We start from the raw sequence: 12191 nt of genomic DNA, 5'->3' as shown, positions 1-12191 counted from the left end.
TGAGGCTGAGTGGGCGAAAGAGCTGAGGTCAGTTGAGAAGTCCTGGTGGTGCCCGGACGGAGGAGGGGCGGCACGATGCCTGCATCTGTTGTCTCAGGTGCAGACCACATGCAGTCCCTCCTGCGGCAGACAGCACACTCCATGTGCCAAATGAAAAGCAGGAGTGTGTGCTAGCAGTGGGCAGTTGGACACGACATAGCGCCGTAGCACTTCAGGCTCTGTGTTGGCTGGTTCTGCTGGAGCTATAGTTTGGTAGCAGCTCACGTTCACATACTGGGCCTCACATCTAGTCCTGCATTCCTTCCGATACTTCTGGGACCCTTGCTAGGCCTTTGGACGTGTTTTAATGAATCAGTAAGTTCCAGCAGAAACTGCATCTTTTTCTTCTGTAGCGATCAAGTTTCCAGAATCATTCATTAGAATTTTATTTTCCTGCATCTGTTTGTATGGTCATTTATTTGAAGGTATAGCAATTCAATCAATCACATTTAAACATTTAACATATTGTCGTATTTATGGTTAAACATAAAAAGCTATACATTTAGATTTTTTTATTTTTGCATTTTTCAATTACACTTGACATTCAATATTATATTAGTTTCAGGTGTGCAGCACAGTGACTAGATACTTACACAACTTATGAAGTGACCCCCCGATAAGTCTAGTACCTCACCTGGCACCACACATAGTTATTACAATATTATTGACTGTATTCCTTAGGCTGCACTTGACATCCCCGTGACTATTTTAGAATTGTAAAAGGGCTATAAAATTAGGTTTGTTTCAACAAAATCAGGATACTATGTGTCACAAATACACACACACTGATGAGTGTGCCCATGCAGCATGGCACATGGATACAATGGGGCTGGTGAGAAAGCTAGCTTTCTGAAGCATGAAATCACGTCCAGCAATCTGATGAGCAAAAAGCAGGAGGCTGATGAAAAACATAAACACGGGTTCGCTGTGCCAAGCCAGGCAGGGAGAAGGCCAGATCGCTGAGCTCTCCCCTGCAGCACAAGCTAACGAAGACGGATGTGGGCGGAAACGGGGACAGCCGAGCCCACCGTCTGATGTAACGGGGTGCATGTAATACAGGAGAGCGCTGATGACATGGGCTCATTTCCTGAGAACACACCGTGTAGATGTGAAATTAGTGTTGTTTTCAGATGTTGCGAGAAAATAAAGTTAAAGTCTCTCTGTCTGGTTTTTAATAGGATTAAAGTCGGAAGGTCTTTACAGAGTCTCCGGGTTCACCGAACACATCGAGGACGTCAAGATGGCGTTTGACAGAGGTGGGCTTACCCGTCCTTGAAGGCCAGATGACTGCCCCTTCGTGCCCTGTCTTTTGGAGCCAGATGTTGATCCTGCTGGGCCTGAGGTTCAGGGCCACTGAGAGCTGTTCTTCAGGATGCCAAGGAATAATGGTTTACGCATCTTCTAGTTCGCTGCCTCTCCGGGGAAGGTTTTTGGTTTTCCTTTTTTAAGTGTGGACAAGTGACCACACAAGGAAATGAGTTTAAAATACTGCTTGAATGGATGGGCAGCCAGCATTTGGTGCACTAAGATTCTTGAATTGTGCTCTGGCCGGGTGGCTCAGCTGGTAGGAGCTTTGTGCCATTCATCAGAATTTGCAGGTTTGATCCCTGGTCAGGGCTCATATAAGAGGCAACCAATAGGTGGGTCGATGTTTCTCTGTCTGTCTGTCTGTCTCTCTCTCTCTCTCTCTCTTCCCCCGCCCCACCTCTTCCCCTCTCTCTAAAATCAATAACCATATCCTCAGGTAAGGATGTTTTTAAGTTATTTTTAAAAAGATTCTTGAGTTGGTTGCCCAGCCATTGTGGTCAGCCCACATGGCAAGGCAATGCCCTCTGTGTCCCCCATCTCAGGGCCCCCTTGACTCTCCTCCTCCCAAAGCTCTAAACAAGAGAGCCTAAGGGTGCCCCATGCAGGGAAGTCAGGGGAGCCAGTAGAAGTTCAGGAAGTGACTCCTTTCGTTTTTTATGACAGTGTCATTTGCTTTCTAGGCCATATTATCTCTCGCGAACTTGTTAAAAATACAGATCACCAAGACCCACTCTGGGGGCTCATTCAGAAAACTGGATGAGCCTAAAATTCTGTATTTCTCATGAATGAACCAATTCATGCAGTGCAGCCAGTGGTGGGCTGGAACCTAAGCCCACTAGATAGAACCTCCACTCTCTAGGCTAGTGGACAAGGTCTCTGATGCTCTGGCTGCCTTCTCTGTTCAAGCTCAGGGCCAGTCCCTCCTCCCTGCACCCCCTGCGCCCCAGCAACACTGAAATACACCCTACCAGTTCTCATGAACAAGCACCTCGGCCCACGTGGCTCTGTCCGTCTAGAACGTGCTCACTTCTCTGCCCGGCAAACACTCCCTGTTAATCAGGTGTCCGCTCCTCGTTCCTCTTGCATGAATCCTGCCCGATCACCCCAAGCTGACCTGAGAGTGCCGTTCCCTTTCCTATGCCCCCTCCCCTGTTCCCACATGTCTCCAGCATAGCAGTCTCCCAACGTCCTTGTCGTTGTTGAGTTGCCCGACCGATTCCCAATCTGACTGGAGCTATTTGAAGGGAGTAGGCCTTTTCTTCTTTCACTCACTGGGGCTTAACAGTGCCTGGCGCATGGCAGACCCTCGGCAAATGTTTGTTAAATATGTAAAGGGATCATACAGTGTATCGGCTGTACTCTTTTCTGTACATCAGGTTTTTTCTTCTCAGAACCAAATTGCCTGAAGCATTTGTTCTTCCTGTCAATTTGTAAAAGAAAATGTTAATAGTCCCTATACGATAGAAACCAAACAATATTACCGTATGTGACAATTAAATTGGACTGATATTTACTAATGATGAAATGAAAAGTCAAAAATGTCTGGAGAATGCCTGTAAAACCGGTAAGGAATGTGTCATTACCTGTGCATGAGGGAAGGTCCGAGTTTCCCACGTTCAAGTCCTAGGGCCTGGGGAGGAAGAACCAAGCTAAAGGAAACTTCAGCAAGCCTGAAAGAGACCTCAGAAACTAGAGATACTCAACAATCGTTATGCGTATATCCTCTCCAAATGCAAGTCCAAAGAACACTGGTGGAAATATTTAACAGCCTCTTGATTATTTTATTACAAATTTGGTTGTTACTATATTCTATCATGAATCTGGTCACAATCCAGAGTATGAATTTTGTACTAAATTTCTATTTAGCACATTACCAGGTGCCTGGGACCCAAAGAGCCATTTTAAGTCTACTTCACTACCCTCTTGGCTACACTGACCCTCTGATGTCAAACTGCTCTCAGCAAACCTCTTTGTGTGACTTCCTGCATCTCACTGATAGTAGAAGTAGTCAGCTGAGACTTGGAAGGGAGCACTCATTGTTGGATTTTTTTTCTTTCTGGGCATGCTTTAACGTGGTAAAATAAGGTCCTAATTAGGAGTTGGACCACTGGCTGTCTTTCAGATGGTGAGAAGGCAGACATATCTGCCAGCACCTACCCAGACATCAACATCATCACCGGAGCCCTCAAACTGTACTTCAGAGACCTGCCCATTCCCATCATCACCTACGACACCTATTCCAAATTCATAGAAGCCGCAAGTAAGTCTCGGGAACTAATTTTTTATTTGTATTACATTTTTAAGTACAATGCTCTTGAATTCAAGCAAATTAAAACCCAGGCCTGTTTCAATTATTGCGTGAGCGGCTTGCTTTGCCAAGTGCAGGACCAATGGTGCTGTGAATAGAAAAGCAGGCCTCTGCCCCAGCTGGTTGACCCGGTACCAGGACCCTCTGCTGACGGGGAGCTGGAGGCCGGGCAGCCTGTCTCTCCCCGTCGTTCCTTCTGGGCTGGGAACCAGCACACGCAGGCCTGCCCTGCTGTATGCTGAAAGCAAGAGTGTTTCTGTCGTAAAAACACATTAGGTGTTCTTCAGTGAGGACTGTAGGGATTCACTGCTCTCATCCGTTAGGTAGCATCCTGTTGCCAATCGATTAAAGCCATGCCCCGAGTTTGGCCCATCGATGCTGTCCAAAAGTAATAATAGGCCCGGAATATACTATGCCAAGTGCTAGGCTAGGAACTCTCACAGATGTCTTCAGTTTTATGTACCTGATGAAGCAAATAGGATTATAATCCCATTTTACAGGGAAGAAGAGCGAGGCTCACAGTTCTAGGAACATCAGCCCTGGTCATCCTCCAGCCCACGGTTGCTCATTCTGCGTCTGGCACTCGGGCCCACTGTTGTCAAGAGAGAGGACCATAGTGTGAAGGGGCAGGGGGCTAGGGAGACTACACTTGGCCTTGGAACATAGTGAGAAAGGGGTTCAGATGCTGGGGTGCATGATATAGATGTCTAGCCCACTTTGAGGAAGTTTCATAAAAACGTCATCTTGAAAGGTATGTGTCACCAAATGTAGCAATGAGTCGGGGAAATGCACAGGCAGGCGGGGAGTAGTGAGCTTTGCAGGTGCCCTTTGCAGAAGAGGTGTGGCCTTGCCTCCTGGGAAGGGCATTCCTTCTCTTCCTGGGTCCCGGTGGTTCTGTGTAGAGAAGGTTCTAGCAGCAGACTACCCTCCACCCCAGGAGGAAGGATGGGAGAGCTTTCTTTGGGTGGCTGCCAGAGACCTAAACAGCAGAAGCCTGCACACGCCCTCCCACTGACCAGGTGCCTAGCGCCCACTTCCCAACCTGGACCCTACACCAGGGTTAACCATGCAACACCTTGGTGAGAAGTGCCATTAATGCAGGCTGACTTTGGCTCACCGGTAGTGCCCTTGCCTTGGAAAGTTACTCAGTTCTGGAGGTCTGCCAGGAGAGACTTATTAGATAACTTCAAGGAAACGCTACTGACTAAGATCTGGTTTAAATGAAAGCTTGTGATGGTGAGATTTCTGGCACATCCACCACTGAGAAGCAGCTGGCCGAAGCCCAGTTCATGCATGTGCCACTGGTAAGCATGTGCAGGCTCCTGGAGGGCAGGGACCGTGTCCAGCCTCCCGCCACCCACCCAGTGGGTATTCAGTATGCACATGGTCCCCAGCCTTAAACCCTTTCTGGAGTGAGTGAGGCAGGATGCCAGTTCATTACTCTAAGTGAAATGTTGCCTGAAATTGCATGAACTTACCAGACGTCCCCTCCACCTGTAGCCTAACTTCTTACTTCTCCGTAAACTTTAATGCCGTGGGGCCGCGCTGATACTCCTGATGTGTGATCTTCCCAGAAATCTCCAATGCCGATGAGAGGCTGGAAGCGGTCCACGAAGTGCTGATGCTGCTGCCTCCTGCCCACTACGAGACCCTCCGGTACCTAATGATCCACCTCAAGAAGTAAGCTCGCACCTGCTGACACCCCCTTCACGGCAAACCCACTGCCCCCAGCAGGGACTGCTTTAGGAAGAGTCGCAACCTTCCTCCCCACCCCATGGAGCGGACAGCCACTCCTTCAACGTGAACGAGGCCGCCTTCTCCAGGCCAGCCCCATTCCCAACAGCTAGAACATTCACTGTGTCAGGAGCTTCCCCTTGCCCTTGGCCTGTGTTAGCTCTGTGAAGCCGGGAACACTAGGGCCCTCACGTCACACGGGAGGTTGCTGACCCTTAGGGACCTTAAACAGCAGATGTGTAGTGGTGAAGTGAGGCCAAGGTTGAAACCCGGGCAGTCCGATCCAGGGCCTGCTGGTGGACGCTGCTTCCGCATCTGCATCACCTTCCTCCCACACCAGCCCAGCGCCCTCTGTTCTATTCTCCCACCGCTGCTCGTTCCCCAGTCCCAGGATCCTCAGAGTGCTTCCTCTGGGCAAGCCCATTCCCACCCCGATCTCTTGTTTCTCTTGATGTACTAGTTATCTATCACTGAGGAACAAATTGCCCCAAAACTTTGCAGCTTCAAACAGTGAGCATTTATTATCCCACAGTCTCTGTGATCAGAAATCCAGAGGTGGCTCGGCTGGCTGCCTCTGGTTCAAGGTCTAGCGCAAGGTTGCAGTCAAACTGACCGCCAGGCTGCGGCCTCATCTGAAGGCTCGACTAGGGGAACAGCCACTTCCACACTCACTCACGTGGTTGTTGGCAGGGTCCGGTTCCCCTGAGGCTGTTGGACGGGGTGGGGGGGGGCTGCCTTTCTTGCCGACTGCTCTTTGGAGGCCACCCTGAGTAGCCTGCCGTGTAGCTCTCCCCACAGGCAACTCACAACATGGCAGCTGGCTTCCCTCGGGGCAAGCAAGCACGGGGGCCCTATTGCTTTTGCTAATTCTACTTACTAGAAGCAAGTCACTAGATGCACCCATAGGGAAGGATGTGCATAGGCGTATGAATTCCAGGAGGCAGGATCACGGGGGTGATTTCAGATGGGGTGTCAGCCAGCGAGGGCTACAGAGAATATCCGCATGAGAACGCATAGGGCAGATGGACATGCCTCAGTGTCCCAGACCGCTAGAGGCTCCGGGTCCTGACCCAGGGGCCCCTCTCCTTTACTGCACGTACATAATGAGGGCAGTGCGTTGGTCCTCGAGATGTTGGATGGGTCAGGGCACTTCTGTGCACCTTCTTCTGTGTTTTCGCAAGATAAAACAGGCCGAACGTTGTCTATACGGACCAGCTGTCAGATCCATCCAGTCAGCGGAAGGAAGCAAGTCAAGAATACTCTGTAAACACAAGTCCCCAACCCCCCCGCGCCGCCTTATACAACATAGAAATACTGTTGCTCAAATTCACATCTTCAGCTCAGAAGATTTCTATTTCGATTAGTTTATTGAATTGAAGAAGACAAGTAATTTTCGGATAAGTAATAGACTGAATGTCAGCCTGATTTTTAATTAGCTATAAATTATTTCTTTTGGTGTCCAGTAACTGTTGTAGTTTGGAAGACAAAGTACCATTATCAGGGAAAAAAGCTGGATATGTCCCGGCTGAATCTTAAATGCCAACGATCTAGCATTTTTATTTTGGAGGGTTTGCGAGCCCCACTGTTTGGCCAGGCATGGCGCCTGCCTTAATGGGGAGAGGTGAGCAGTTTTAGTGAAGAATGTCCATGTTCCTGCCTCCTCCTTCACTGTGCAACATGAAAATATGCCAGCTGGATGGAACCTTCCTAAAATACCACTAAGTGGCTCGTCTTAATTAGCTCTGAGAAACCTAAACACATTTTACTGTACTTTTTCTTCTTTGAAGAACCTTCTAGATCTATTATAAACATCCTAAAACCTACATTTCTTAAAGCAGGAATCTGGAAGGTTGTAATTGTATTCCACTAGAAGATATCTGGCCAACTTTAGAATCTGAATTTTATTCTTTAAGGCTTTGCCATTCTTATCTGGATGTCGAAATGATGATTTTCAATTCCAACAATAATTACCGCTCCAGACCCCATCCTGTGGGAACTGGAAATAACGTCCAACTGCTTTCCTGTTTGGCTGCATGCCAGCCACCCCCATCCTGTGATAATGGCCTGGCTGTCCCTAAACTTGTGGCAGCCCCGTTCTACAAGTAACCTTTCTCCTCCAGCCGTAGCCCTGACAGCAGACAGGGCATCTGCCCTCCACTTCCAGAAGACCAGAAGGAAGCAACGAGAGCGAAAAAGACTTCCATCCCAGCCTAGCCTAAAATCTCTGTGCACTGTGGGTCTGCCCCTTCAGATCAATGTTCTCTCAATGACAGTTTCATGTTTATTTGGTGAGAAGGACTGACTTTCTCATTTTAAAGATTGGGTTTATACCGCATTCATTTAGTAAGTCACTTGCACTGGCTGAGACAATGCCCACAATCTAAAGAGAAAAGCCAGAAAATTATCTTTTTAAAAATACTTTTCTGTAATTCTGATTTTCAATTTTCTTTCACAACAACCCAAGCCAGAGTTCTTGGGGGCACAGGTACATCATCAGCATGTAAATTTGTCCACAAGTCGATGTGATATCTCTGTATATGTTTGGTTTGCAGGGTGACACAGAATGAGAAGGACAATTTCATGAATGCTGAAAACCTGGGGATCGTGTTTGGGCCCACCCTGATGAGGCCCCCTGAGGACAGCATGCTGACCACGCTCCATGACATGCGGTACCAAAAGCTGATTGTGCAGATTTTAATAGAAAACGAAGATGTTTTGTTCTAATCCACCAGGGAAATGAGCTGAACAGCCCCAGCCCCACAGAAGTTCATAAGGCTAAAGGCATAAAAACTTTACTTGCACTTGGTTTGTTTTTCAAACAAGTGACAGAATTTCCTGGACCGCAGTGGATGGCCAAGTTGGCTACTGTGTCTCATAGACACTCGCCGCCTCCACGTGGGATCGAGGGCGAGGGTAAGAAAAAGCGCTCCCCTGGGGGTTTGCTGTGCCTCGGATGTGTGTCTGTTTTGCTGGAAGAGTGATTAATAAATCTTTCTTTAACTTATTAAAAAAACAATGTAGACCTTTAAACTTCAGACTTATTGGTAATAAAAGGGAACTTAATTCATAGAGGTACTTGATACAGTTATACCTTTTCCACTTACAAAAAGAAGACAATTCTATATGTTCAATGTTAAATGAAACTTATATTGTAAAATGTATTTTTATTTTAGCTGCAAGAATGTTACTTTATTTTAGCAAATAGAACTCAATGCGGTGCATTGATTACTGCCGTGTGTACCTTGTCCTGCCTTCTTGCTGTGACCCCTGGAAGAGTTTACCACGAATGCAGTATTATCTCGGCATACCTCTGTCCTTATCAGTGCTTTTCAAGGAAATTTCACCTGCCACCTGTGTCCCTGCTGTTGCTAGTTTTTGCTGTTAGGCACTGGCATTTTGCTATCGTATGGTATGTGTTTATAGCAATTGTAGAGTGGTCTGAGACGTCACAAATTTTCTTTCCGCCAACATTTTGTAAAGTCCCAAAGTCTTTTTGGGATTGGTCATAGTCTTTCCTTCTTATGTGTGTATGTCCCAAAATATGCAGAAAGTGGTCATTTTACATAAAATAATATGGGAACACTGGCTGTATCGGGGTGGTATAAAAAGTTAGCATTTTTTTCTCCATTCTGTTGATGCCAGGTTGTATTGTTGCCACATTTCTGTATTTATAAAAAGAAAACATGCAGAATAATTGTTGATTTTTTTCATTTTTGTTTTATAAACAAGCCTATTTTTAAAAGTAAGAACAAATAAGTTTGGTTTTGATGAATATGTGTTCCTCTTTGATGAAAGCAGCTCTGTGTGGATAATAATTTAATATGATTTTATTACTACACTTCTGATCGGTTCTATTTATCTTAGCATGAGCTTTCACACCAAGATTTCTATATTTTGTAACATAGGTAAAATATTTAAAACATCAAAAGCTGTAAATCTAGATTTCTTTTTTCTTCAGCCCAGCTGCAAGGTCTTCTCTCCCTTCTCCCCCGACTGTCTGAGATGATTTATGTGACTACTCTCTAGTCTCGTTCTGGAGTGACCAGAAGAAAATTCCTCTGTGACAAGGGGGTTGAAAGGAGATGCAGCACAATTGTCCTGAGGGCCCCGGGGGTCTGCGGATGGGCCCCACGGGCACGTGGGGGGCCCTGCTATGATGGCTCCTCCCAGCTGTACAGGTTTGTCTGTTGTAGCTCATGTACTTCTTGATACTGTCAAAAATTATCTGGAAATGGTTTTATTTTGTGAAGTGAACGATACTTTGTAATTTATGATAGTGTACATGGAAGGAAAAGCATTAAATGTATTAAATTCTTCTGTCTATCATTTCGGAGTACGCATGAGACTCGGTGTTGGGCAGTGGAGGGGGTGAGGGTCTATGAGGCTGATCTGGGAGTGTTGCTCCCAGGTGAATTTTGGCAATAAAGTGTCTATTCTCACCCAAACACAGTGAGAACACAAACATCCCACTGAGTCCCCAGCTCGCTGCCCCACTCCCTCTGCCAGCTTCCTCCTGGAGAGATGGCCTACCTGCACCTCCCGTACAGCCTGTCGTGTTTATGTCATTCACTGGGAGATTTTGAGCAAATCACTCTAGGCCACTTGCAGGAGAACAGAACAAAAGTTTTATAGCTAGAAAGCCTCAAGTTTGAATCCCAGCTTTGCCTGTTATCCATTGCATACATATGACCTTGGAAATGTATTTGGTCATCTGGAAAACCAGGGAAAACATGCTGGTTGTGATGTCTTAGAGGACATGATGATCTAAAGTAATGGGAAATGGTTATTTCTTATTGTTGTCATCATTTTAAGAGTGATGGCTTAGAAGGAGAAAGGATAGAACAGGGCGGGTGGGGAAGGAAGACATGTAAGAGGACAAGGATTTGCCCGGGGTTAAATCTGAGTCCAGGTAATTACAGGGGGCATTGTAACAGGGCCCTAGCATGCCTGATGAGGGTCACCTGACTCCTGTTCTTGAACACAATGGCAACACTTGATCCCCCGGAGCTTGCCTTAGTCTCAGCCTGCTCCCCCAGGGCTACCTCCCCGCCCTCCGGCAGCCTGGCTGGCTCCTCTTACCTGCCTCGAAATTGCTGCCATTGGAATGACTCTGCCCTTAGACCTGAAGGCAGTCGGCACTGTTTGCAGACACCCGCTGCTGAGGTGGCCCCGAGTGGAGTGTGGGGGGCCCACGGGGCGGGTGTGGCAGGGCAGACGTGTGGTTCCGGCCAGGAGCCGCTTTTCTTCAGAGCAGCAATTGTGTTTTAGTTTTGATGACATTCACCTTAATCGTGTTTTCTTGTGTGCATCGTGTTTTTAGCCATGTCTAAGAACCATTCACCTTAGTCCTAGGTCCTGAAGATGCTCTCTATTGTATTATAAGCGTTTTATAATTGTACATTTAAAATCCACAATCCCTTTTTAATTACATACAGTAGGTTGTGTGTTGAGATCAAGGTTAGTTTGTGCCTGGGGAGGTCACATTGTCTTGGGGGAGGGAAAGGGACTCTTTGGAATAAGGGTGAAAGGAGGTCCCGGGAGGACAGCTGCATGCCAGGCATGGAGCCCCGCCATCCAGACTGGAACCGCGGCACTGAAGCGACAACCACATGGAGGCCCGTGCCTTCTGCTGCTGCACCACCAGTGTGAGCCACCCAGAAGGAGGAGACCCCAAAACCCACCGCCAGGTGTCCCCAGGAGGAGGCAGTGCAGCGGGCCACAGAGACACCCACACACACTGAAGGAGAAGAGGTCCGGGAGTGATAATTTTAGGAAAACTGAAATGGAACCCATATATCCCTGATATGATTGGACCTACAAAGAATGTACCAAGAAGCCTTTGGAAGTTGTAGGAAGAATTGGAAATAAGAACAAAGGTAAGCAAATTAAAAGTGGACCATTATTAACTGCAGGAAAAGACAAAAAAAAAAAAAAACAACCAAGAAAGCAAAAATAATTATGGGTACACTACAGTGCTTGGCCCAAACACTACTGACATAGGCACACAGTGTAAGCACAGAATGGTCAGGTAAACACAGGCTGCAACAAAACACTAGTGGGAATGTTGAGGAGGCGAAGCAGAAGGCGTGAGGTGTAGGAGAACTAAGTCTGCAGACACAATACTGGGAAGTTAACCGAGAAGGCCTCATATTGGTAAATCAAAAGAAGTATGATACACATACTGTTTAGGATTCTGGAGCTGCATCAATGCCGAGAACGAAAAAACGAAATTGTTGAAAGTGGTTGGGGAGGACTGAGGGGAGGAATATGGTAAGAAACCTCTGTAATTTGCTGGAAGCCCTGTAATAACATTTGACTTTTAAGCTACGTGCATATGTTATTTTTTAATAAAATAGAAACTCATTTGGGGGGAGGAAGGCATGGTGCCCTATTGTCTAAGACAGCAGAGACTTGTTGCTCCTGTCTTTTCCCTCCTTCAGTTATGACTTAGGGATGCAGGATACAGGTTATGTATTAAGGTTCCAGGAACTAAGGGGACAGTGCCCATTAAACATTATTTCTTGGCTTGTGCCTGCGCCACAGTCTGGTAGTGACCTTACTTCCAAGGATTTTGTCTTATGATTTGTTAATCCTTTCTGGTAACATTGCTTTCAAGCTTAACCGAGCACACTTCCTCCTCCAACGAGAGGTAATACAATTTCAGTGCTGAAAGAATAAAGTGCATTCTTGAATCACATACAGAAAACTTCAGTTTGATTCAGTTTGGCCATTAAGTGTGTCCCTGAAAAAAGTTGGATTCGTGGCACATGGTTGCATATGAAATGATCTAAAGTAGCAGATA

The 12191-nt window shown here is 46.7% G+C and overlaps 1 protein-coding gene across 2 annotated transcripts in view; it reads left to right on the top strand.

The window, feature by feature from the left end:
- Window positions 1–11122, top strand: part of CHN2 (chimerin 2) — a 253283-nt gene extending 242161 nt beyond the window's left edge. Inside the window, exons 11-14 of one of the 2 annotated variants that reach the window (XM_053926776.2) lie at window positions 1218–1295; window positions 3470–3607; window positions 5230–5335; window positions 7942–11122. In XM_053926776.2, the coding sequence (XP_053782751.1) occupies window positions 1218–1295; window positions 3470–3607; window positions 5230–5335; window positions 7942–8113 (494 nt within the window). In that variant the 3' untranslated portion in view covers window positions 8114–11122. The remainder of the gene's footprint in view (window positions 1–1217; window positions 1296–3469; window positions 3608–5229; window positions 5336–7941) is intronic. The other variant, XM_024562874.3, reaches the window with a different exon arrangement.
- The last annotated feature ends 1069 nt before the right edge of the window (window positions 11123–12191 follow it).

Source organism: Desmodus rotundus, chromosome 6, assembly GCF_022682495.2.
Source record: "Desmodus rotundus isolate HL8 chromosome 6, HLdesRot8A.1, whole genome shotgun sequence".
Taxonomy (NCBI): Eukaryota; Metazoa; Chordata; class Mammalia; order Chiroptera; family Phyllostomidae; genus Desmodus; species Desmodus rotundus.
Note: the sequence above shows the minus strand (reverse complement) of the source record. Positions and strands in the feature narration are given on the sequence as shown.